This window comes from Carcharhinus amblyrhynchos, chromosome 7, assembly GCF_965287045.1.
Source record: "Carcharhinus amblyrhynchos chromosome 7, sCarAmb.v2.hapA, whole genome shotgun sequence".
NCBI lineage: Eukaryota > Metazoa > Chordata > Chondrichthyes > Carcharhiniformes > Carcharhinidae > Carcharhinus > Carcharhinus amblyrhynchos.
This window is the reverse complement of record NC_137330.1, coordinates 42,465,406-42,493,327: the sequence shown is the minus strand read 5'-3', so window position 1 is coordinate 42,493,327 and position 27,922 is coordinate 42,465,406. Positions and strand designations below refer to the sequence as shown.

General features: G+C 41.8%; 1 protein-coding gene across 1 annotated transcript in view; it reads left to right on the top strand.

The window, feature by feature from the left end:
• The first annotated feature begins 6,993 nt into the window (after nt 1–6,993).
• The window catches only part of LOC145344902 (meprin A subunit alpha-like), a 30,420-nt gene continuing 9,491 nt past the window's right edge, over nt 6,994–27,922 (top strand). Inside the window, exons 1-10 of the mRNA XM_080192196.1 lie at nt 6,994–7,087; nt 7,168–7,192; nt 7,309–7,362; nt 7,557–7,597; nt 7,695–7,770; nt 11,407–11,524; nt 13,041–13,216; nt 15,810–16,031; nt 16,140–16,286; nt 26,398–26,613. Of these exons, the coding sequence (XP_080048322.1) occupies nt 7,022–7,087; nt 7,168–7,192; nt 7,309–7,362; nt 7,557–7,597; nt 7,695–7,770; nt 11,407–11,524; nt 13,041–13,216; nt 15,810–16,031; nt 16,140–16,286; nt 26,398–26,613 (1,141 nt within the window). The 5' untranslated portion in view covers nt 6,994–7,021. The remainder of the gene's footprint in view (nt 7,088–7,167; nt 7,193–7,308; nt 7,363–7,556; nt 7,598–7,694; nt 7,771–11,406; nt 11,525–13,040; nt 13,217–15,809; nt 16,032–16,139; nt 16,287–26,397; nt 26,614–27,922) is intronic.

The window sequence follows — 27,922 nt, the reverse complement described above, 5'->3', positions numbered from 1 at the left end:
TTGGAGGATAGCTCATGTTGTTCCATTGTTTAAAAAAACTCAAAAATTAATCCGGGAAATTATAGGCTGGAAAGTTTGATGTCAGTAGGTAAATTATTGGAAGGAATACAAAGAGATAGGACCTACAAATATTTGGATGGACAGGGACTTATTAGGGAGAATCAACATTTTTTTTGCATGGTAAGCCATGTTTAACTAATCTGTTGGAGTTTTTCGAGGAGGTTACCAGGAAAGTGGATGAAGGGAAGGCAGTGGATGTTGTCTACATGGACAAGGTCCCACATGGGAGGTTAGTTAGGAAGGTTCAGTCGCTAGGTATACATGGAGGGGTAGTAAATTGGATTAGTTATTAGCTCAATGGATGAAGTCAGTGAGTGGTAATGGAGGATTGCAGCTCTGAGTGGAGGCCTGTGACTAGTGGTGTGCCACAGGGATCAGTGCTGGGTCCATTGTTGTTTGTCATCTATATCAATGATCTAGATGATAATGTGGTAAATTGGATCAGCAAATTTGCTGATGATACAAAGATTGGAAGTGTTGTGGCCAGTAAGGAAGATTTTCAAAGCTTGCAGAGAGATTTGGACCAGCTAGAACAATGGGCTGAAAAGTGGAAGATGGATGCAGACAAGTGTGAGATATTGCACTTTGGAAGGACAAACTGAGGTAGAACATACAAGATAAATGGTAGGACACTGAACGGTGCAATAGAACAGAGGGATCTGGGAATACAGATATATAATTCCCTAAAAGTGGCGTCACAGGTAAGTAGGGTCTTAAAGAGTGCTTTTGGTACATTGGCCTTTATAAATCAAAGTATTGAGTATAAGAGTTGAAATGTTATGGTGAGGTTGTATAAGACATTGGTGAGGCCAAATTTAGAGTATTGTGTACAGTTTTGGTCACCTAATTACAGGAAGGATATTAATAAGGTTGAAAGTGTGCAGAGAAGGTTTACAAGGATGTTGCCAGGACTTGAGAAACTGAGTTACAGAGAAAGGTTGAATAGGTTAGGACTTTATTCCCCGAAGTGTAGAAGAATGAGGGGAGATTTGATAGAGGTGTATAAAATTATAATGGGTGTCGATAAGAGTGAATACAAGCAGGCTTTTCTACTGAGGCTAGGGGAGAAAAAAATTAGAGGACATGGGTTAAGGGTGAAGGGGGAAAACTTTAAAGGGAAAATTAGGGGGGCTTCTTCACATCGAGAGAGGTGGGAGTGTGGAATGAGCTGCCAGGTGAAGTGGTAGATGTGGGCTCATTTTTAACATTTACGAAAAGCTTGGACGGGTGCATGGATGAGAGGGGTGTGGAGGATACGGTCCAGGTGCAGGTCAGTGGGACTAGGCCTGTTTCTGTGCTGTAATGTTCTAGGGTTCTAAAACCATAACTAAATAGGATACAGGGAAGATATATTTTGGTCATATTGGCGATGAGGAAATTTAGTGATATGGAGGAACAAGAGAGGCAGCATTGATCCTCTTTAGAGTGAAAGAGGTTGAGGGGTAATTTAAGAGAGGTTTTAAGCATGTATGGAATTTTGTTGAACAGATAGAGAGAAATTGTTTCCACTGGCAGGAGTGTTGGTAACCAAAGGACACAGATTTAAAATCATTGGCAAACAACTGGGGGAAGATGAGGAGATCTTTTTACATGTAGCAATTTGTTTTATGTGGATTGCATTGCCTGTATGGGTTGCAGAAGAAAATTCAATAATTAGCCAAATATTCCAGTCTCCGTCATCAGGGACCAGGTATATGACAGATGATGTGCGTCCGCCACCCAGGGAAGTCCTGATGTGCATACCTATGTGGAAATTGTGCAGAAAGTTTAAATATCCAATAGTCAATTTCCTTAGTCCCTTTTTGCAAATGTCTCTGACTCTGAGCTAGAGTTGGAAACATTGGGCAGTCATGCAGTTTTTAACTAGGTAGTTACCCAGGCCAAGCGAGACAAATTAAAATCTAATCCAACACCTGGATAACTGCACAACCCACACACCCACCCCTCTTTCCCCACCATCACAACATCTAACAACCGTCCCCCCGCCTACCTGACAACACCCCCAACCAAATCTGACTACTCCTAGACACAACCTGCCAACACCAACCAATCGACAGTCACTCTGATCCGACTACTCCAACCCAACTATTTCCCAACCTGACCTGATAACACTGCTGACCCAATTCCTCCCTGACTTGACCTGACCAGTCATGACAGCTCTACTAATACCACACCCGCCACCCTCCACAACCCCCCAGTGTCCCCATTTCCCTGAACAGACCTGACCACACACACCAATCACCCTATTACAACCTGATGGACTACCCCCTTTTGAATTTTGATTCAACTTGACTATCTCTCTCTACCATTCAACTATCTCCCCAACCAGTTGACTACTCTTCCAACCTCAGTCAACTACTCTCCCAATCATCCGATTAACCCTTGACCCGGTTTAACCTAACTATTCCCCCGATCCAACCCAACTCCCCCCTCTCCAGACTATCCACTCACCCAGCCATCCTGCCCACTTACTATCTCATTCGCTTAGTACCTCGTCCCCTATCCACTTATCCATTTTACCCACATACCCATTAGCCAATGTCATCCACCTCCCCCACCTACATACTTAACCATCTACCCACCAAGCTAATCACTAACATGCAAATATTGAACCTTTACCAGAGGACAGTTAGTGCCATAAAAAGAGGTGTGCTCTGTCTTTCCCTGACACTGCTCCGCTCCGATGAATTTCCCTGAGGAAATAAGCACTGCTTGTTTCTTTGACAGCTGGGATTGGCACACCCCAAGAGAGATGCACAGCAGCATTGGGGGAATTCTCCAGCACAGCAGCAATCCAATCATCATTGCTCCAGTTTGAAAAATCCAGGCCAAAAACTTTCAAATTGAATATGAGAAAAAGTGAGGGGGGATTCTTTTCAAAGAATGGCCGAGTGTTATTGCTGGTGAGGAAATGGTGTGTTTCTATGCAGAGAAACACACTGGGTTTCTCTCCAGATTTTATGACACTCTAGCAAAAGAAAATCAAGGAGACGGTTTCATGTTGTCATATGGAGGGGGGCCTCAACATGCCAACAAAATCCAATCATAGATAGAACACAGAACAGTACAACACATTACAGGCCCTTTGGCCCTTGATATTGTGCCAAGCTTTGTCCAAACCCAAGATCAAGCTATCCCACTCCCTATCATTCTGGTGTTCTCGATGTACCTATCTAATAACCGCTTGAAAGTTCCTAAAGTGTCCGACTCCACTATCACAGCAGGCAGTGCATTCTACACCCCAACCACTCACTGACTAAAGAATCTACCTCGGATATGCCTCCTATATCTCCCACTACGAACCTTATAGTTATGCCCCCCTAGTAACAGCTACATCGACCCGAGGAAATAGTCTCCGAATGTCCACTGTATCTATTCCCCTCATCATCTTATAGACCCCTATTAAGTCACCTCTCATCCTTCTCTGTTCTACAGAGAAAAGGCCCAGCTCCCTCAACCTTTCCTTATAAGACCTATCTTTCAAACCAGGCAGCATCCTGTTAAATCTTCTTTGCACTCTCTCCAATGCTTCCACATCCAGAACAACACACAATATTCCAAATGTGGTCTCACCAAGGTCCTGTATAGTTGCAGCATAACCGCACCGCTCTTAAATTCAAACCCTCTTTTAATTAACGCTAACACACTAGAAGCCTTCTTCACAGCTCTATCCACTTGAGTGGCAACCTTCAGAGATCTGTGGATATGAACCCCAAGATCTCTCTTTTCCTCCACATTACTCAGAACCCTGCCGTTGACTCTGTAATCTGCATCTAAGTTTGTCCTACAAAAATGAATCACCTCCCACTTATCAGAGTTAAACTTCATCTGCCACTTTTTGGCCCAGCTCTGCATCCTATCAATGTCTCTTTGCAGCCTACAACAGCCCTCCACCTCATCCACTACTCCACAAACTAAAACTGTCATTAGCAAATTTACTAATCCACCCTTCAGCCCCCTCTTCCAAGTAATTGATAAAAATCACAAATAGCAGAGGACCCAGCACTGATCCCTGTGGTACACCGCTGGTAACTGGCCTCCAGTCTGAAAAGTTTCCCTCCACCACCACCCTCTGTCTTCTATGAGACAGCCAGTTACTTATCCAATCAGCCAAATTTCCTTCTATCCCACACCTCCTTACTTTCTTCATGAGCCTACCATGGGGAACCTTATCAAACGGCTTACTAAAATCCATGTGTACGACACCAACTGCTCTACCTTCATCTACACACCTAGTTACCTCCTCAAAGAATTCAATCAAATTTGTGAGGCAAGACTTACCCCTCATGAATCTGTGCTGACTATCCCAGATTAAGCTGCATCTTTCCAAATGGTCGTAAATCCTATCCCTGAGGACCTTTTCTATTAACTTACCAACCACCGAAGTAAGACTAACCAGCCTATAATTACCAGGGTCATTCCTATTTCCTTTCTTGAACAGTGGAACAACGTTCGTCATTCTGCAGTCCTCTGGCACAATCCCTGTGGAGAGTGAGGACCCAAAGATCAAAGCTAAAGGCTCCGCAATCTCATCCCTTGACTCCCAAAGTATCCTAGGATGTATCCCATCTGGCCCAGGGGACTTATCAACCCTCAGTTTTTTTCAGAATTGCTAATACTGTCAGGAATAAACATTCCCCCCCAGACCACTATGGAGATCTCAGGAACCCTACCTGTGATCCGAATCGGCATTTCTCTCACACCAGTTCCCCACAATCATCGGCTCACTCCCTCCTCCCCACACCCCATGCCCCACCCAAATTGGAGTTGGCACCACCCCATCCCTTCCCCCCTCCCACAACAGCCATCACCAGCATCTCCTGCCCCTGATCTCCTATCTGCTGCCAACCCAAAACCAAATCTGAATTAATCCATCATCCCCCCGTGAGGTTCCAAAGGAGTCCACCTCATGGCACAGGTTGACACTGCATGGTGCCAACTGGCTGTGCCAACCTGTGCCAAGAAATGGAGCCGAGAGCCTTGATGGCCACTGCCTGGTCATGCCCCTCTCCTCCTGGGCCTATACTCACCTTTATTTTCTCTGCCATATGATTAAAAAACTTCCAAGGGGCAGATCCCATGACATCACGCTGACGGGACAGCCTCAATGCAACTTAGGCATTTCAAGATTAGGGATTTTTAAAGACTGCATCTCCATACAAAAAAGTAAAAACAGAACATCTAGGTGTCCATGGGGCAATGCCAGGGGGCATTGCCCAGCCATGACCCTCTGTCACTGAAGAATGCACTCACCTGATCTCCTCCAGCTGGTCTGCCCACCAGGTGTATGCTATCGTAATTCACAGATGCTCACATGAATCAATAACGTAAAGGAGGAGGCATTACCAGGAACCTTGGCATCATTGGCAGGCAACAGAGACAACTGCAACAGGACTTCTTGTAAATGTATAACTCAATCTGGACCTCCTGTGAGATTTTGCACTCCTGTCATACTTATGTCCCATGTAAATGGAGCGTATAATCTCTGCCTTGATCTTTGTTACAATATCTCATCTCTCATGCCTGCTGCTACTTTCCAGAGTAAAAAGTCTGACAACACCAGGTTTTAGTCCAACCTATTTATTTGATAATATTCTCACAAGCTTTCGAGGGGTTACCCTCTTCGTCAGGTGAATGGAGAGTTCTGGCCAGAACTCTCCATTCACCTGACGAAGAGGGTAACCCCTCGAAAGCTTGTGAGAATATTATCAAATAAATAGGTTGGACTAAAACCTGGTGTTGTCAGACTTTTTACTGTGTTTACGCCAGTCCAACGCCGGCATACCCACATCATGGCTACCTTCCAGACACAGGAATGTGTGGCTATCCTATTTGTGTAAGAGTGACAATAAGTTTCCCTTTCAATTTAATTAGTTCTGGTAATTCTGCAGTCAATCAATGTCAACACACTAATTTCTTCTTCCTTTGACTGAAAATAAAACTCAAGTGAATATTAATCAAATTAAGCTTGCCAGGTGAAATGCACATTGAGGTATCTTGCAGAAGCAGTTCACTGAAACTGTAATTAATCCTATAAGTGCACTTGACATATTCTTTAGTAAGGGAGTTACATCAATCTGGGTTTCGTTGTCGAACCTAGGCTCCACTAAACGACATGTCATCAGCCATGCTTGAATGGTGGAGCAGACTTGATGGGCTGAATGGCCTAATTCTGCTCCTATCTCTTATGGTCCTATGGTCTATGTAGCAAAGAATAATGGAGCAGGTTTTGGTTCATGATAGGCTTATGAAAGCAGCACTTGAGGCTGCAAGCAGATTTGGAAAAAGCCAATTCTTGTATTTTTTGTGGCATTATTTGAAGGAGAATGTTGACTATGGAACTCCCTTTAAATTTCCAAGACCCACCAGAACAGACAGAAAGAACTAGAGAATTTAAGCACAAGGCCTCAGGATTTGGAGAATATGCTCAGCACTGCGTTGGGGTTTTTGCCTGGATTACGAATTCAGACTCGGAAAGCAATTCCAAGACCGCTCTCTATTGGCTCAGAGGCAAGAATACTACCTCTTGAACAGAAATAAGATATAATTACCTTTTAAACATATCTGAAATATTCTGGATGACATTCAAAACTTACGCTTGCATTCTCAGTTGGAAGAAGAAAGATTTGTTCACATTTTTCCATGTAACATATTTCTTAGCCTTTTGTATTGTCTTCATAATCTATAAAAAAAATCTTATTGTACCCTAAAGGCTAGGATCTTTTGTACAATTCAGCAAAACTTGAAACAACTCTTTTACTATCAGAAGCATAATCATTTGAACATTGGCTTCTTAACATATTGCCAGTACTGCAACTTTAAATCACAGAAAATTTTATTAGCCTGGCACAAAAATGCTGTAAAGATAAATTTGCTGTGCAAAGTCCAGGGAATTGGGAAACTGAATTTCAATGTACTTGTGCAACCTCCAGCTGAGCTATTTGGTTCTACTACTTCAACCATGAACTCCTCTGGATGGTTTTCCCTCTGCTTAACATTATTGATCACATTCTGTGATACTTTGGTGGTAAGATACATTATTTGCATGTTAAAGACATATTTATTACTCTTTCACCATTTCATCTAATATCATCCTTCTTTTTCTAGATCAGAAAGACGCCTTCTGAATATGGTAAATGTTGAGATCATTTACTTTTTAAATTTTTTTCCAGCTATGCACTTTGAAACTCTTTGACAAATTCTCAGGGTGCAATACTTAAAGTGTTAATTTTTTTTTATCTTAACCAGTTTATGATGTAGATCCTGGGGATTTTCGTGATGACATTCCAAAAATAAATTTAGGTAGGTTTAAGATTCAAACCTAAAAACTCGTTCTCCATAATCTTTCGGATTATATTCTTTCAAACTTAACTCATATATCCTACTAAAATTCTTCATCCTACTGCTACTTGTATCTTACTATTTGGTGTGACTTCTTTGATCAGCTGATAGAGTGTTGTATGTTGCTGTAATTTACTAATTACTTTTTTTGTTAGAATCCCGAAGGTTCCTATTTCAAGGAGACATTGCAGAATCTGTAAGTGTGACACATTCAGTTGATTTATAAGAAACTCATTTATAACGCTATAGTTCCACCTGTATTATTGTATTATTGATTTACTCATCTGTTACAGTGGGAAAGGAATGCTCTTAAAGATCCAAATTCGAGATGGAAATTCCCAATTCCATACATTCTGGCTGACAACCTTGGTAATTCTTTACATATATACTTGTCAATAATCAGAAGGCTTTCAAGCATTGTAGATTTGCATCCTGGTTCGTGTATCTACTGTTGAAATTGTAACATCGCTATCTTGATATTACTTATATTTAAAATGTAATATACTTCTAAATATCCAATTGTTCTTATCTTTACATTGACTAAAATAGTGATCCACTTATCACAAGCTACAAGTATTCAAAGGTGAAATCATGTTAACTTAAATAAAAATAATATTTTAGTTTGAATTCCATTGATATGATTATTCATTGTCATGTTTCAATTTAAAAGTAACGCATTAGCAGTAGAATAATTCTGTGCACAGGAGTGGAAAATTGTTATGAGAGTTATGAGGTTATTGCAGAAGGTCAGGGGACATGGAGTTGGGGGTAGGGTGTTAGCGTGGATAGAGGATTGGTTGTCAAATAGGAGGCAGAGAGTGGGGGTCAATGGGTGCTATTCGGATTGGCGGTTGGTGACTAGTGGGGTGCCCCAGGGGTCGGTGCTGGGGCCTCAGCTATTTACCATTTATATAGATGATCTGGAGGAGGGAACCGAGTGCAGGGTGTCGAAATTTGCTGATGACACCAAGATTGGGGGAAAGGCAAATTGTGCGGAGGGTGTGGAGAGTCTGCAGAAGGATCTAGATAGGCTGGGCGAATGGGCCAGGAAATGGCAAATGGAATTTAATGTTGGCAAGTGTGAGGTGGTCCACTTTGGTAGGAAGAATGGTAGGAAGGACTATTACTTACGTGGCGAAAAACTGCAGCAGGCGACGGTGCAGAGGGACCTCGGGGTCCTTGTGCATGAGTCGCAAAAACCCAGCTTGCAGGTGCAGCAGGTGGTCAGGAAGGCGAATGGGATGCTGGCCTTCATAGCGAGGGGGATTGAATATAAAAGTAGGGAGGTCTTGCTGCAGCTGTATAGGGCATTGGTGAGGCCGCAGCTGGAGTACTGTGTGCAGTTTTGGGCGCCGCACCTGCGCAAGGATATTTTGGCCCTGGAGGGAGTGCAGAGGAGGTTTACTAGGCTGATACCGGAGTTGAGGGGATTGAGCTATGAGGAGAGGCTGAATAAACTAGGCTTGTACTCGTTAGAGTTTAGAAGAATGAGGGGAGATCTCATTGAGACGTATAAGATGATGAATGGGATGGATAGGATAGAGGTGGAGAGACTCTTCCCGCTCAAAAAAGACAGTAGGACTAGGGGGCACAGCCTCAAGATAAAGGGGAGGCGGTTTAGAACGGAGTTGAGGAGGAACTTCTTCACTCAAAGGGTGGTGAATCTCTGGAATTCTCTGCCCGTTGAAGTGGTGGAGGCTGCCTCGCTAAATATTTTTAAGAAGCGGGTTGATGGGTTCTTGATAAGAGAGGGGATTAAGGGTTATGGGGAGAGGGCGGGAAAGTGGAACTGAGCCACGACAGATCAGCCATGATCTTATTGAATGGCGGGGCAGGCTCGAGGGGCTAGATGGCCTACTCCTGCTCCTATTTCTTATGTTCTTATGTTCTTATGAGTTGTTGGGGCACAGATCTTAGTCTAATGGACAATAATTAAGGACCTTCCCATTACCTGATCATGTGCAGTGTTTTACTGAGTGCTTGGTACTCAGTAAATAGGGAATTGGGAAACTGAATTTCAATGTACTTGTGCAGCATCCACCTGAGCTCTTTGGTTCTTCTACTTCAACCATGAACTCCTCAGGATGGTTTTCCCTCTATTCACTAAATTAAAGTATCTCAGCGCAGAATAATTTAAAAACAACAAACCTGTTATGGTGTGCCTACTTGTGACACAAAGAGCCCTATTTTATCATTTTGATTCTAAGTGCTGGGTGGACTTCAAATGGGGAGTGTTTCAGATCTAACTTTTAGACTTGTTCTCAAGCGCTCCATACACACTCTGCCTGCAAAAATATCAGCAATTTTCCAAATTGCACTGCCCATGCCTGTGCCCGAAAACCTGCAGCTCCAATTGGCAGCTCCAAATATGTTTGCACAGAAAAAAAATGATAGAATGTGGCCTCCCTGCCACAACCCTCCTGGGCTGGATAATGCCTCCGCCTGGCCTCCACAGATATTGTCACACCCCCACAACGTTACTGACCCCTTTACACCCCCACCCCCTCCCACCAACCAGACCGATCACGGGCCCTTCCACCCCCTTCCCCCCCACCAATCTCAGGCAATGACAGTGGACCCCACATTCCTCCTCACTGATCTCATGCAAAATGCACAATGCTTGTTCAAGTTTAGAGTAATTCATCAATTCACCCCTATAATAATGATGCAAAGATATAAATAATGTGATGGAATAAAACAGTATCATACTTTGTACTAAGTCCCCACAATCTATCAAACCTCACTGATCTCAGGCAGAGTGGCAGCGGACCACCCTTCCCCCTCACTGATCTCAGGCAGAGCAGCAGCGGACACCCCTTCCCCCTCACGGATCACAGGCAGAGTGGCAGCGGACACCCCTTCCCCCTCACGGATCACAGGCAGAGTGGCAGCGGACATCACATTTTCCCTCACTGATCACAGGCAGAGTGGCAGTGGATCCCCCTTCCCCCTCACTGATCTCAGACAGAGTGGCAGCAAACCCACCCTTCCCCCTCACTGATCTCAGACGGAGTGGCAGCGGTCCCGCTCACTTATGTCAGGCAGAGTGGCAGCAGATCCCACATTTTCCCTCACTGATCACAGACAGAGTGGCAGCAGATCCCACATTCTCCCTCACTGATCACAGACAGAGTGGCAGCAGATCCCACATTCTCCCTCACTGATCACAGACAGAGTGGCAGCAGATCCCACATTCTCCCTCACTGATCTCAGACAGAGTGGCAGCAGATCCCACATTCTCCCTCACTGATCTCAGACAGAGTGACAGTGGACCCCCATTCCCCTTCATTGATCTCAGGCAGAGTGGCAGCAGATCCCACACTCCCCCTCACTGATCTCAGACAGAGTGACAGTGGACCCTCTTCCCCCTCACTGATCTCAGACAGAGTGGCAGCAGATCCCAAATTCCCCCTCACTGATCACAGACAGAGTGACAGTGGACCCTTCTTTCCCCTCACTGATCTCAGACAGAGTGGCAGCAGACACTCAGCGATTACCTCCTCACTAGCTGGAATGCCCAAATCGAACTTTTGTGCAGCATATCTGTTTTGTGCTGATTCTGGATGGGTGCATGCAGTCGTAAATGGGGAAGTGGAGGTAAGGTTGGCCGTGCAGCCCATTAAACCAATTTTAATGCATTCAAATGTATATAAATGGCTGTCGCGCCTGTTTCGGGCACGGTCCCGATCACAACCATTTTCGGGCCTTGGTACAGGTGGAACTGGTGTAGAGGTGGGTGCAGATCACGTTTCTCGTCTCACACTGAATTTGACCAAGTTTTTGAGCCCGCAAACAGGTGCAACTTGATGGTAAAATTGGGTCCAAGATCTCATGTATATACTGTAGAGATTATTGAGTGTGATTTTTGATCAGGGTATTTTTCTCTGTGCATTTTTATATAGACTTTAATCTCTTTAAAATAACATTAAATTAAAGCTCATAATGGTTTATTTTATAGCTTTATTCAAACAAATTATTCAATTAATTTAGTGCTTTAATTTTCAGAACTAAATGCCAAAGGTGAAATTCTGAATTCATTTGAACAGTATCGCTTGAAATCATGTATTGATTTCAAACCATATGAAGGAGAGAAAACATACTTATTTTTTCAAAAATTAGATGGGTATGTACAAAGTCACACAATTGTATTAATATATAAAGATAGAAATCTTGTACAAAAACTTGATGTCCTCTGATTAAATTGACCTGCGCGCTAATGCATTGCAGATAGGAATTTTGTTGTTGCATGCACAGTGCTTGTTCAAGTTTAGAGTAATTCATTATTTCACCCCTATAGTAATGATGCAAAGATATAAGTAATGTGATAGAATAAAACAGTATCATATTTTGTACTAAGTCCGCACAATCTATCAAACCTGTTCTCACTAGTCTCCATTGCTCCTCATTTTCCAACACATTTACTTTAAATACCACAAATTTATTTACAAGTTTCACGTGTCCTCATTCCAGCCTATCTCTTCAATGTTCTAACCATACTTCCCACTTTGCAGCCTTCTGAGTCTAGAATATTGAATGATTGCTTGTCTTTGATGGCAGAGCTTTCATATTATGGTCAGTCACTCTGGAATTTTCTTCTTAACCCTTCTACCTTGTTCCTGTGCATCCCATCTTTTAAAACTTCTTCAAAATTTAGATTTGTCTTTATATCACCCTTTCTAACACTTCTGATAATCCTTGGTAAGTGTCTCCTCCCTCATTCTTTTTCTGAAGTGCTTTGTTATGCTAAAAGTTGTCTACAAGGGTAGACTGTCATTGATATTGCATTGCTCAGGAGAGACAGAGAAAAGACATTGTCTATGTCATGTAACTAGTGGGTGGTATGATGGCACAGTGATTAACACTGCTGCCTCACCGCGTAAGGGACCCAGGTTCAATTCCAGCCTCGGGTCACCATCAGTGTGGAGTTTGCACATTCTCCCCATGTCTGCATGGGTTTCCTCCCGGTTCTTCCCACAGTCCAAACATGTGCAGGTTAGATTGATTTGGCCATCCTAAATTGGCCCTAGTGTCAGGGGATTAGCAGGATAAATATGTGGGAATAGGGCCTGGGCGGGATTGTGGTCAGTGCAGACTTGCTGGGCCAAATGGCTCCAAGTGGCACAGTGGGGATTGTATGATTCTAGAGGGCTTTGGTCCTAAGAAAATGGGCACTAGGGAGGTCAAAGAAATGTATTCCAGATGAGAATGAAATAGAAGAACAGATTGGCTACCGCTTGTAAGAAAAGGGGGAATGAAGAAGGGCAACTGTAATCAGAACAGAAAAATATAATCTTAAAGGTAAACAAGTCAATAAATAATCAATTGGCATTTTTTTAGCAAACGTGAGTATGGTACTAACATTAACATAAATTTTAAAAACTGTGCAGGTTATAAAATTATTTAAGGAAAATTCAGTTTTCTTTCAAATGCTTAATTTGCTTCAAACCTGTAAACTTTCAAGCTGTGATGATGTATGATATTACATTTCCTACATTACAATAGCTTACACAATTCTGAAGTATTTGAATGGCTCTAAAGTACTTCAGAACATCCTGAGATTAAAGGTGCCAAATAAAGATACCATAATCCTCCTTCCTTTCCTTATGTATAAACTATTAAATGCCATCTTCTTTGAACAGGTGCTGGTCACAAGTAGGTGACTATCACAGTGGCCAAACTGTGTCCATTGGCGAACGATGTGACTATAAAGCTATTATTGAGCATGAACTCCTGCATGCATTAGGATTCTATCATGAGCAATCGAGGACTGACCGGGATGACTATGTTAACATTTGGTGGGATGAAATTATTCCAGGTAGGATTTCAAATTTTCATTATTTTCAGTGATGGGGACATGATCCACTTGTATATAATGTAGTTGCACGGGCCCTGATGCCAACATTTTAAAAGATGCAACAACTCAGGAATTGCTTGACCTACTCCTGTTCTGAACATGATGCTATTGGTCACCTCAAGCCATTGCACTGAAGATGCTGTATCTCAGGCCAGGCAAGTTTGACCAGGGTGCTGATTGGCAGGGACTGCTTGGAGGGCAGAGTACAAATCCCATCATAGCAGTTTGAGAATCGGAAGTCAATTAAATGAAAAGATTTAAAAAATAAAACCAGGCGCCAGTAAATATAACAGTGAAGCTACCAGGTTGTCAAAATACTCAACTGGCTCACTCAAAGGAAAAGCCACCTTACAGAGTCTAACCAAATATGAATCTAGTCTGGCACTGATGTGATTGACTCTTAACTATCTTTGAAGTAGCCGAACAGGTAACTTAGCTGTATCAAGCCATTAGAACTTCCAAGGAGATGATTACTGAGACCTTTTGGTTAAGATCAAGCATTGGATCAAGCCTAAGATGGGGTGTAATGCCTTATCTTGTTGGCTTGGATATTGTTTATCTCTCTTGTGGGAACCATGAATTCTATTCAGCTGGATTTTGAATTTGGTTTTTGGAGCAAGCAAGGAATGGGTTTGGGTTTTCCCGGTCCATTCTCAGCATTGGCTTAGTATGGAGTAAAAAATAAAACATTAAAGAAAAGATTACCTTCACTTTTCAGGGAAATTAGGGATGGGACAGATAATTCCATTTTGCCAGCATTATCCACACCTCTAGGATGATATATTTTTTAAAAAATCCCTATTCTGGGCTAATATAACTTGAAATTGCTTGCCAAATATTACCAAAGTCCAGAAATTCAGAAATTGCTGTCGACAATGCTATGCCTGCTCATTGTTGGACATAGTTGATATACCCCCATATTGCAATTACTTGAAAATATATCAGAAACTGATTTGATGAGAATTCACCCCTTATGCTCATAATCAAGAACATCTGAAAAAGTTACAATTTGTTGAAGGAGGATTGCTAAATTTATAATTATTGCTGAATAACTTTACTGCCAAAGTCCTCTGTATAAAAAAAATTCACATATTTAAAAAGTTTATGCCATTTTAAAGTATTTTTTTCATGCTGCTTCAGCTTCTATTCCAATCTGTACATTCTAATCATTTATTTCCCTTTTGGGAAAATTGAATTTAAAGTGAAGGAAAATTGGGGCCGGAGTCTCTGAGCTGCACTCGCCACAAAACTGGAGAATTCAGCCCGAGGTCAACGGACCTTTACATGGTCTGCCCCTTCCCCCCAATCCCACCACCACAGTCCCCCACCTCCCCCACCCCCCCACAACCCGCTACAATTCCCGTGGCGTGTGGAATGGCAGAATTCCGGCCTTGGTGATTGGTTGGTTGGTGAATGGCAGCCCTCCCCACACCACCAATACTCTGGGTCTCCCTCCTGACATGTGCAGCCTTCACTTGCAGAATGTCTGTGACCCCTCAAGATCCCCTTGGCTTAAGGCCAGTTTCAAGCTGATGCCTGAAAAAGGAGAAGTCCACGCCAAAGAGGTTGCTAAATCTTTGCTCACAGCTTTCTTTGAGGTCAGTAGAAAGTTTTGCCACTGGAAAATCATCCCTTTTCTGTCTGATTCTAAGTATGATGCTCAAAATAAATAGCTAAGTAACTTCCATCAACATCTGTTGACATTCTCACATCAGAAAAGAAGAACGTGCCCCTTTTACATTTCCAGGATGCTTCAGAATACTTTCCAGTTAATGGGTAGAATTTTCCTGACCCCCACCAGCTGTGGGAATCATAGCGGGTTGGTGGGGCTGGGGGGCACACCGTGCAAAGATACATTGACTCTGGACAGGATTTTCTGATTTTGGGGTGACTGTGGGTACAAAGTCCAGCCCAATGATTCACTGTTAGTCACTGTTATTTTTTTGTGACTCCATGCGTGTTAACTTGCACCCAACAAGATACCAAAAGGGAATATGGAGGATAATCAATGAATCTATTTTGATGGTTTTGGTTGAGAGATGGAGGGAGAACAACTCTGCTCTCCAAATAGTCCAATGGAATGCTTTTGATCCATCCAGTGAGTTTTAATATCTCAACTGAAAAATCTTCAGCAATGCAGCAAGTATTCAGTTCTACGCTGGAATTGAAGACCAAATTATAAATCCCAGAGCCTTCAATGGAACTAGAATCTTACTGCATTTGATCCAAGGATGAGAATCCACACACCATTCAAGAAATATTGCATTTTGTAAATCCACAAAGTTTCATTCAGTTTCATTCTAAGTATTTGTCCAGAAATGTTCATCGAATTGGTTATATTACGTTGACTGAAGGCACATTCTCAATTCACCAGAAGCTGGCGTAGCCATGAGTTGTGAAAGTAAATAGGAATGGACATTATTTATGCAATATATCAGATACAGTTTAGAAAAATGTGTAATCGGTTAGAGTGTGTCTAAGATGTAATCAATAAATCTGAATGTAAAAATATTCTTCACTGCAGCTGAATGTCAATTGTTGCTCTTTTATTTAGGTATGGAGCATAATTTTGTGGTATATAATGATAATTATATTACCGACCTGAACACTCCATATGATTACGAATCGGTGATGCATTATGCACCATTCTCCTTCAACAAAAATGTTAGTTTTCCTACTATCACTGCAAAGATACCAGCATTTGATGACATAATTGGACAGCGCTTGGACTTCAGCCCTATCGATTTGCTAAGGCTAAATCGCATGTACAACTGCTGTAGGTTGAACTTTTAGTCTTTACATTTTATTAAAGTAGGACTCTTCAGAGTTCCGCACTTAAAGATCAATTTGTTAAATCCTTTCTTCCACAAATATTTTTTCTCAGCTGCCCCCCTCACACTGCTAGACCAGTGTGCGTTTGAGTTCATTAATATCTGTGGCATGATTCAGAATGAAAATGAAGATGCGGATTGGATTCATACAAAGAGCAATCCTGGAAATAAGGATCACACTGTAAATGGCAAATGCAGAGGTGGGTGTACACTCTCCAATCCTCTTTACTTACCAGTACTGCCGCCAATCCAATATAATATCAATAATAGCAATGTGTGTTTATATAATGCCTTTAACCTACTAAAGCATCCCAAGACTCTTCAAAAAGAACAAAGAACAAAGAAAATTATGGTAAGGAACAGGCTCTTCAGCCCTCCAAGCCTGTACCAACCATGCTGCCGGACTGAACTAAAACTCCCTACTCTTCGGGACATCCCCTGCAACGTAGACAACATTGGCCGAGTCGCAAGAGTATGTACTGTGTACCTGGTGGAGTGTTCTCATGTGAGATGACAGTATTGTGTTGATGATCTGGCACATCTTGCAGAGGTTGCTGTGGCAGAGTTGTGAGGTGTCACTGTTCTCCTGAAAGTTGGGAGTTTGCTGCAAGATGGGTGCCATTATCTCATGTGAGAACACCATCTACCAGGTATAGGGTACGTACTCTCGCGACACGGCCGACATTGTCTATCTGATATGCTGCAGGAAAGGATGTCCTGAGGCATGGTACATTGGGGAGACTATGCAGATGCTATGACAACAGATGAATGAACACCGCTCGACAATCACCAGGTAGGAGTGTTCTCTTTCTATTGGGGAACACTTCAGCAGTCGTGGGAATTCAGCCTCTGATCTTCGGGTAAGCGTTCTTCATGGCACACAATACAGAATCACAGAGCAAAAGCTGCTGGCCAAGTTCCGCACACATGAGGACAGCCTTAACTGGGACCTTGGGTTCATGTCACACATATCTGTAACCCACACGACTTGCCTGGGTTTGCAAAATCACACTAACTGTCCTTGCTGAAGACAATACCCACCTCTTTAACCTGTGCTTAACCCTCTCTCCTCTCACATTTTCTGTACTTTTAAGACTTGATTACCTGTAAAGACTCGCATTCCAACCATTATCTTGTAAATTGAGTTTGTGTCGAGATATGCCCTGTTTGTGAATACCACTCCTTACTCACCTGAAGAAGGGGTAAACACTCTGAAAGCAAGTGCTACCAAATAAACCTATTGGAACTGAACATGGTGTTGTGAGACTTCTTACTGTGCTTACCCCAGTCCAAAGCCGGCATCTCCACCTCATAGGTCAATGAGCACAGGAGTAATGGATGAACAAAATAGGGCATGAGCATCAAAGATTAGGATGACCTTGGGTTCATGGGGCATAGAAATTGCGAGACCGGTCATTGGAGTCATCAGTTCTAGAGGTAACTAAGGCATGTAGGTGTGTTTCACAGCAGAAGAGCTGAAGCAGGGGTAGAGATGGGTGAGAGGTAGAAGTGGGCAGTTTTGGTGCCTCCACAAATGGGAGCCAGTAGTGCAAGAATTACTTTTCTAACTTTTTCTACCTTAGATTCATGCAAGGAAAAAAAAAATCAGTCTTTTGAACTGGGCAAACAATTAAATCATGGCTAACCCAAATCTTAATTTGATTTGATTTATTATTGTCACATGTATTAGTGTACAGTGAAAAGTATTATTTCTTGCACGCTATACAGACAAAGCATACAATTAATAGAGAAGGAGAGGAGAAAGTGCAAAATGTAATTTTACAGTCATAGCCAAGGTGTAGAGAAAGATTAACTTAATGCAAGGAAGATCCATTCAAAAGTCTGATGACAGCAGGGAAGAATCTGTCCTCGAGTCAGTTGGTAAGTGTCCTCAGACTTTTGTATCTTCTTCCTGAGGGAAGAAGGTGGAAGAGAGAATGTCTGTGGTACATGGGGTTCTTATTTATGCTGGCCACTCTTCCGAGGCAGTGGGAGGTGTAGACAGAATTAATGGATGGGAGGCTTGTTTGTGTGAAGGATTGGGCTACATTCACGACTTTTTGTAGTTTCATGCAGTTTTAGGCAGAGCAGGAGCTATACCAAGCTGTGATACAACCAGAGAGAATGTTTTCTATGGTGCATCAGTAAAAGTTGGTGACATGCCAAATTTTGTTAGTCTTCTGGGAAACTAGTGGCGTTGTTGGGCTTTCAAAACTATAGTGTCTGTATGAGGCTATCAGGACAGGTTGTTGGTGATTTGGACACCTAAAACTTTGAAGCTCGTGACCATTTCTACCTCATCCCCATTAATGTTGACAGGGGCACGTTATCTGCTATGCTCCCTGAAGTCGATGACAATCTCTTTCATTTTGTTGACATTGCGGGAGAGATTATTGTCGTCGCACCAGTTCAGCAGATTCTCTATCTTATTCTTGTACTCTGTCTCATCATTGTTTGAGATCTGACCTATTTTGGTGGTGTCATCAGCAAACTTGAAAATTGAGTTGAAGGGGAATTTGGCTACATAGTCGTAGGTGTATAAGGAGTATAGTACGGGGCTGAGAACACAGCCTTATAACATCAGCTATCTGTTTTTGTTCCATAACTCTTAGTACTTTTGCCTCCAAAATTGTTAATCCCAGTTCTGGCATTTTAAACTGAACCAAGTTTGCACCTTTTGAGATAGAGTTCTAGATTTTCATTACTCTTTGTGCAAGTGTCTGCTATGTGGCATGATACCTGAATGGCCAAATTCTAATTGTACTGTTATGGTCATTGTTCATGATCTTCAATCTTTTATACTTAAGGGAATATAAACCTGTCTTGCATGTAGTGCTACATTGTGTGGAAGTCTAAGATGAATTGTTTTGACTGCTCGATTGCAAATAACTCCTGGTTGGCTTTGACATTTATGCCAATCCAGACAAAGCTTGATTGGGACGCAGATCAGGTCAAAGTACTGACCTGTTTAGGTGATAAGCCTGAATAATTGGAGATTTAGGAGACAGCATGTTGTTCTAAACACCTTCTTTCCTTTGTGTTCCTGACATAATTGTACCAGTGGAACTCTAATAATTTACTGTAAATTCTAATGGTCTAGGTCATAAACTATAGGGATTTAAGTACCTGTTGCAAAAAGCTGTTCTATAATCTGAATTTGCTTGTAAATTGGGTGTTTGACTTCCTTGTATTCTTGATAAGACATTGTAAAACACAGTTGGTAATCTTTGTTTTCTGATGCAACTTTGCTTCTGAGGCATATGAATTGTGGGGAGGCAATGACCGAGTGGTATTATCACTAGAGTATTAATCGAGAAACTCAACTAATGTTCTGGGGACCTGGGTTCAAATCCCACCATGGCAGATGGTGGAATTTGAATTCAATAAAAAAAAGCTAGGATTAAGAATCTACTGATAACCATGAAACCATTGCTGATTGTCAGAAAAACCCCTCTGGTTCACTAATATCCTTTAGAGAAGGAAATCTAGTCTACATGTGACACCAGAGCCACAGCAATGTGGTTGATTCTCAACTTGGGCAGCTAGAGATGGGCAATAAATGCTGGCCTGCCAGCAACACCCATGTCCCACAAATGAACAAAAAAAGCATCAAACTCCCATGTCGTTAAATTTGTCAATTATCAATATAGTTTTCATGTTCAGTGATAGAAACTAGGGAATTGAAGAATCCTAATGGGTCAGCCTGATCTTAGGAGAGCCAGTGTCAGATTTACTTTCTGTAGCGATACTTCACCATTTCTAAAACTCCTGTACAAGTGCCAGTAAATGAGGAACTCCTGGGTATTAGAAAACCTAGAAACGCAAGCCAAGCACGTTGAGGATGTGGAATTAATTTCAGCTGGAGATAGCACCATGGAAGCTGATCACCTTCCTGAGGATTTATACTGCTCCACCAGTTGCTTCCAGTTTTGCCAGATGTCAGTCCACTGGAGAAGGGCGGTTGCGTGGATACCCCTTGCATGTGGTGGAAACAACTGAATTGATGCTATCCTAATGTACCCAACCCAATCAGCTCATTACTGTAAATTGGATCACACAGGCCACTTCAACAAACTTGAAAATCACTCACCAAAGATCAAGCATTTAGTTGCAAGAAGGGCCAAGCAGTAGCATTGTTTAGGGAACTTGTAGGAAAGGCAATTTAAGGACTTCTGCTATTGCAAAACTCTGAAGTGTTTTTAACATTAGTTTCTGCACTCAAGGATTATAGATGAATTACTAATCAAATTATGGGAGCTATGATAGCAGTGACCCTTGGCCTCTGACATGGCCATGAAATGGAGCAGAGGACGTAGAGAGGGGAAACGTTATGAAGGAAGTGGAGGAGAAAGAAGAATGAGAAGCAGGGAGGAGCCCTTGTAAGTGGACAGGGTATTATAAAGAAGATTATCAGGCTCTGATTTCTGTCATATAGTTTATCCTGATCAGCATAGATTGCTATTCTCCACACTCACATTTATCTGGGTTTCCACATCTCAGCCTTGGCCTTGCTAGACCTCCTGTGACTGTTGCAGAAGGCCAGAGCTTGTGTATCTGACAGCATAAAAGCTTAAAAGAAGGACTGAGGAACAGGGATTAATGAATGGAGGAGAATTGCAGAAGTCTACGATCACATCAACTTCAGCTTTCAATTAATGGCACATTTCAGGATGAAAAAAGCAGCAACTTAGGTCTTCCTTGATGACTTCAGTGTAGTCAGATGGCACAGGCTCAGTCACAGCCAGCCCCATGATTCTCAGCACTATTCCACCATCGTGCTCTGGGGATGGAATAATGGCAGCCCTCCCCACACCACCAATACTCTGGGTCTCCCTCCTGACATGTGCAGCCTTCACTTGCAGAATGTCTGTGATTGTGTGATGCTGTATTTGGATGATTTTCCCGCTATAGCAGCATAATGAGAGGCACATGGAGGCAGAAAGGGGTGGATGTAAGGCAGGTATCATCAGAAAGTATGTGTGGATGAGGTGAAGTTTGTGAATGTTAGGCATGAGTCCTGAGTGTTTCTGCATGCTTTTGGATGATTGATGGGGACGTGGATAATCAAGTCAGTCTCTGGGCGTTGACCTCCCCACCACCACCCCAGCTGTCATTTGCTCCTACAACCTTTAGTAGATGGGGCTTGAAGTCTTGCTAGCCCCCTGCAGAAACATGACCCCTTTCCTGGAGTCGTCTATCTCTTGACTAGTGCATCCAGCTCAGCCTCATTGTTTTTTGTAGACTTCTCTGTTTCATTTGCACCTTAATTTCTCTTCACCTTCAATCCTTCCATTTGATTTTATGACAGCTAACAGTTCTGCAGAACAGCTTTCCAAAAGAAGGGCAGAGTGCCTTTCAAGAGATGGAGGCTAGCAAGTAAACATGTTAACCTTGCATGCCCTCAAGCCTCTGCTGTGTATGCAATTCACCAGCAGCTTAAGCATACAGATTAATGTGCTGCCTACCTTGTGTAATATCAATATGGGCGTGAACCATGACATTGGCCCAGAAACAGTGCAATCCAACTTGCAGCTCTTAATATTCATAAGAAAATTATGGAAATGATGATTTCCAAATTTTAAAATGAATTGACAAAGTTCAGGTTACTTTGTTATTAGAAATACCCATTTTGACCTGTAGTAGATTATCTTTTTCACCAATAGAAGATTATAACTCAAAAGATGAAGAAAAATTTAGGTTAGAAGAAAAAAATGGTAAATTGAAAAACTACGACCAGAGTCATTATAAAGAAGCTGTAAACTGCTCTTTGGATGTGACTAAGGTGGTAAAGTTTCCGAGTGAAAAAGTATTGGCTTGGATCATTGTGCTTATTATGGGTTCAAATATATTAAAGCAGACTCCAGGTCTACATCCTGATGATCAAAATGTCATGTAAGGCATGTAATACATTTACCAGATTTCTGTATATCTTATGTAGTTGATTTATCGGAGAACAATGCAGAGATGGAACAAGTTACGATTCTAGAACTGTTTTATTTACAGTACTTTAAAATATCGCAGTAATCAGAGGATTTCACACACATGCTGTCAGCCAGATTCTGGAACTGTCTCTAATAGGATGGGATTTTATGACCTTGCTCAAGCGAGACTGGAAATTCCCATTGAGGTCAATGGAATTTCTGTTGTCGGACCCTTGCCTACTCCGAATCCATGGCAGACAAGGTGGTAGAGTTCTGCTGATAGTTACTTATGCTCTCTAGCTCCAACTACAGTCTTAAGTAATCCAATACAGTGAATATGGATCAGTGAACAGACCAATACAATCAAACACCTTTCAAAAGAAAACAATTTTTCAGTATTGTACTAAAATGTGATTTGAGGTTTTGTGCTCAAGATGTGGACAGGAATTTTCTAGCCTTCCCTTCCACAGAGGGTTTCCCTGCGGCAGAGGCGGATCGCCACTGGCCAATGACTGTCTTGCCGAAATCTACAATACTTTGTGGGGAACTCGTGGCAGGGTTTGACCTGGAAGATAAACCAGAAAATCCCACTCCTGGAGTGGAATCTGAACCTAAGACCTTTGGATTTATTGTTGAAAATGTGGCCCCAGAGCCATTATTGGAATTTATTTTGAGAACAAGAAAAGAATTGGATTTTGATTTCAATTATTATTTTACATAATATGTTTATTAATTTTCACAAAGATGGGATTTGAATGAGACTCATCTTGATGCAAGGTGAATATTATCTAAAGATAATAGAACAACATCATATTTCTCGGATGATATTTAATGATATCTAATTTTTGATATGGATTATCAGGTGGAGACCATTCATTTATTCATCTTGTTATCTAAGTACAAATTACAAGGTTATAGTAGAAAGACTGGAGAATTGTTTTGTGGAAAAGCACCTATTATAAAAAACTTAACATGGCGCCGCATATCTAAATAGTACTCAGTGCATCCAATGAGCAGTGGAATTAAAGTACTTAGTTTACCCATTAAAAGACTTTGCTCGATGATGATAATCCAAAACATCTGAAGAAACCCTGTTGTCAGCATTTTATCTGGTTCCCTCCCCCCAGCATTGTGATCTCTGAGATGTAAGGATAAACACTTGCAGTGCGCAATAATGTTTTTTTGTAAAGCGTATGAAGAATTCATGGACTCAAAGACATTACTTTGGACTCAGTTTTGTTGCAGCAGTTCTCAAATCTTATGGCACCATATCTCTTTTAGTTACACGCACCACCATTTACCTATCTCCCATCTTTTATGCCAAAGTTCAACACTTGAATCTTTGAAAGACTGAAGTACAATGTTCCTCTCTGCTCAAACCTTGACACTATCCTAGAGAAACAACGGCAATTTTATCAACCTCCCCCATCTTTATCCTCCCAGAGTTATTTATTATCAACAACTTCTTCCCTAGCTCTCTTTAAATTCCTACATGATTTGCCCTTTCTATGATGCCTATTTCATATACACCAAATATTTGCACTCTCTTGATTTGATTCTAAGTCTTACTGAATCATGGGGCAGAGTTTTACAGGTCCTCCCTTTGGTTGGATTTTCCATTCTTGCCAAAGTCAATGAAATTTTTAATGGCTTGATACATTTTATGGTCCTGATCCTGCCATGATGGGACCATAAAATTCCACCCATGATTTCCATTTAAATGAAGCAGTTGTGGCCAGTCTTTCAAGGACTCCCATGTTTGAATCTCTCTTTTCAGGCTCCCACCCCTGCCACAATACTAAAATGGCTCTGACCAAAATTAAAAATGATATCCTTTGTCACTGTGATGAAAGGAAGATTTTCTTCCTCATTTTACTTGATCTGTCTGCAGCCATTGACAGGAATTTCTGACATCTGCGATGAGCTTCTGCTCAAACATTCATGCCACTAATAAAACCATTTGTTTCTATGTCCATAGAGCACCCTACTTCCCTCCTGCTGCAGACTATCTGCTGCTAAAACCCTCATTCATTCTCTTGTTACCTCAAGACTTGGCTACTCCAGCAGACTCTTGGCTGGCCATTCATATTTTATCCAATGTAAACTTGAGGTCAGCCATGACTTTACTCCCTATGTTGCGTGCACCTATCACTCCTATGCTGGCTAATCAACATGTGTCCTGCCAAGGGGTATCTCTGTTTTAAAATTCTCATCCTTGTTTTCAAATTCCTCTGCAGCTTCATCAGTCCATATCCATGCAACATCCTCCAGGCAACAACCATCCAAGATATCTGCACTCATATCATTCTGGCCTCTTCAGCATCCTTGATTTTAAATGCTCCACCATCAGTGTGTGGGCCTTCATCTCTGGAATACCCTCCCGAAGGTTCTTTACTTCAATATCCCACTTTCCTCATTTAAGACATTCCTTAAATGTACCTCACACTAAGCTCTTGATCATCTGATCTAATATCTCCTGATGTGGTGATGTCATTTTTAAAAAAAATGTGAAGCACTTAAGGACATTTTATTATGTTAACAATACTATATAAATGTAAGGGGTGGGACTTTCTAGCCGCACTCACCTCAAAACCAAACAATCCCACCAAAGTTCAATGGACCTTTGCATGGTCCGGACCCTATCCACCATGATTCCCGGGACAGGTGGGATGGGAACATTCCCCCCAAGTTGTTGTTATGGTACATATTCCCCAGTCAACTGTAATATTTGGACTGTGGCTCCCAGCTTCAAGTTTCATTTTCCTGGCATTTTCTTTTCACTTGAGTACCTGAGAAATCTGTCATTTCTCTTATCTCCCCTTCAAGGTTCTCATTGTTTATTTCATATAGCTCAACCTTCCTTCCCCATGATTAGTTTGAAAAATCTCTCCTTCCTTAAGTTTCAATTCAAACCACTCCTTACCTTTTGTGGCTTCAACCTAGGTTAGATTTTCTCTGCTCCTTCTCTTCTAACCTTTCTCCCATCCCCTTTTTGTTGTCAAATTTCTCCACTAATTCACCACACCATTCTTTTCTCTCTATTCAACCCCATATCAATTACATTAGCTGTGTGTTGACATAACACTAAAGACTATTGATGTATTAATATAGATATGTGGTTTCTTTCCACAACTTATTATTATCTCAGTGGTTCATAATTCATAGTTTGATTGCCAGCTCAAAAAGGTTATTAAAGGATTAGCTGCCTTTCATCAGGCGTTAAGTTTACAACTGTTAAGTACTTGAGGGGAATTAAATATTTTGAATAGAATTTCATAAATTACAATGCTTTTTTTATGTTGTGAAGTTTCAAATAGACATTCAGAACTTTGTTTTATTTCATCTTAACATGGCTCCTGAGGTTTGACCATGGAGGTGGCATGGGGTTGCATGAGTTGACATTAAGTTGGCGTAGAGGCTGGAAGGGACCATGGCGGTTGGTGGGATACTTGGGTTGGTATGAGTTGGCATGGATATTACATGGGAAATGGGTGAGGAGTTGTGAGGGTTAGAGGCCATCATATTTAACAAAGCCACTCGAATGAAGTCTCAGACCATTTAAACAGTCTACCTTGGCACTCAGCAGCTCTTCTTACCTGTCTCAGAGGGCGCCAGGCATGACTGCATCCTGCACCTTCCTCCATAATCCCCTGGGGCAAAAATCCCATCACAAGTGGACAAGCCACAAATGTGAAATGTTGTTGCTGTCAAAACATACTCTATTTTTTACTCATTTAAATGTCATCTTTTAGTGCCTTGTGTTGGACTTCTGCTGTATTAGAACCAATGATAAATAAATAATCAGCATAACGTGGGGTGGCATGGTGGCACAATGGTTATCATTACTGCTTCACAATGCAAGGGAACCGGGTTTAAATTCGGCCTCAGGTCACTGTCTGTGTGGAGTTTGCCTCATGAAGTCTCCCTGAGCCTGTATGGGCTTCCTCTGGTGCTCTGGTTTCCAACCACACTCCAGAAATGTGCAGGTTAGGTGGATTGGCCATGCTAAATTGCCTGTTAGTGCCTGGGAGATTAGCCATTTAAATATGTGGGGTTACAAGGATAGGATTGTTATCAGGGCTGGCTCGATGGGCTGAATGGCTTTTTCTGCACTATAGAGATTCTATGATTCTATGAATCTTCAGATTATATGCAGGCAGTTATTTTCTTTGTCATATGTGTATTGACAGCTTGATTTGTTTGTGTGATTCTTTCCCATGGTTGTGCTTTAGTGTAGTTGTGTGAAACTTAACTTAGCTCAGCCCTATTAGTCACTGCTGTTGCATCTTAATTTGACATAAATTTGTAAAACACTAACATTATATTGAAAACTCTTATTTAAAGGAACTTTCAATTTTCTTCTGTTACCAACAAATCCTCCATGTTTTAGATGCTGGATACTTCATGTACTTTGATACTTCAAATGGAATGGCTGGTCAAAGTGCCGTTCTGGAATCCCGGATCCTTTATCCAAAAAGGACTGAGCAGTGCCTTCAGTTCTTCTATAAAATGACAAGAAGCTCTTTGGATAAACTTGTTGTGTGGATGAGAATGGATGATGGAACTGGAATTGTTCGAAAGATGGTTAAAGTTGAGACTTTACAAGGTATGGACCTATGAAGTTTATGAAAACTCACTTTAAGCGCTTAATATTAGTTAATTACACTGCCAGATCATGACGCTGTTGGTCAAATGTATTTTTGTGTAAAGAATAAAGGCCACTTTGATAATAGCAGTGTGTGAGCTAACACCTTAGTCCAAATGTTCAGGAAATCCCAGATTTGAAGACTGACCTGTACCATCAGACAGATAATTGCACTGAAATGAGAATATTCTTTACTTTTAGGAAAATATTATGAACGTTTTCCACTGTGAGATATGGGGAGGATCTTGGGGAAGGTACCCAATCTGAAAAGGGCTTCAGTGAGAGAAATGCACACCCCTGCATCTCCTGCACAAAGCCCAAGCAGGAAAACCTGCTAAGCCTTCCCACTTTCCTGACATTAAGATCAGGAGGGAAACAGCCTTTAAGTGTCCACTAATTAGCTACTTAAACACCTCAGTTGGAGCGAGAACAGGTGATCAAAGTTAGGTTTGGAACCTTGCCTCTCTTAAAATTTCACAGGTTGGAGGCAGCGGGAGGTCAGTAAGAAGGCCACCTGGAGAATTTTATGGACAGTTATGTCATTTATTATTCCTTGACAATGCATCAGGTAATGCTATAAATCAGCCAAGTAAAAGGAACTTGGGGGGGTAGTGGAGGAGACCCAGCAGATATGGATTCTGTCCAACAGATACATTGTACTCAACACTTGTGATGATAAGGAGAATTTATCATCCTCTGTCAGCATGTTTGCAGGTGGGAGGCCCATAAAATTCTCCAGATGGCCTTCTTGCTGCCCTCCTGCTGCTTTCAACTTGTCTGCAATTTTAAGAGAGTCAAAGTTCCAAACCTAACTTCGATCGCCCGTTCTCGCTCCAACTGAGGCGTTTAAGTGGCTAATTAATGTACACTTAAGGGCTGATTGCCTCCTGGTCTAAATTTCAAGAAAGTGGGAAGGCTTAGCAAGTTACCCTGCTTGGGCTTTGTGCAGAAGAAGCAGGGATGTGCACCTCCCTCACTGGTCTCCTTTTCAGATAGGGTACCTTCTCCAAGATCCTCCCCATATGCCCCAGCTGGCTTTTTCATCAGGAATTCTGTCTGATGGGCTTCCCCTCCTGGCTGTGAGACCTTGGACTTACCTGGTCCTGTTTGTCTGAAACCAGACTGCTGCAGTTGCTTGCTGTTTTGGCTTGTAGAGGATTCTATAATTAGCGGTATGAACTGTATCCTTTGTAATCAGAATTGAGATTCTCAATTGTTGTGTTACCGACCTGTTACCCCAATAAAGAGATTTCAAAACAGATGACACAAA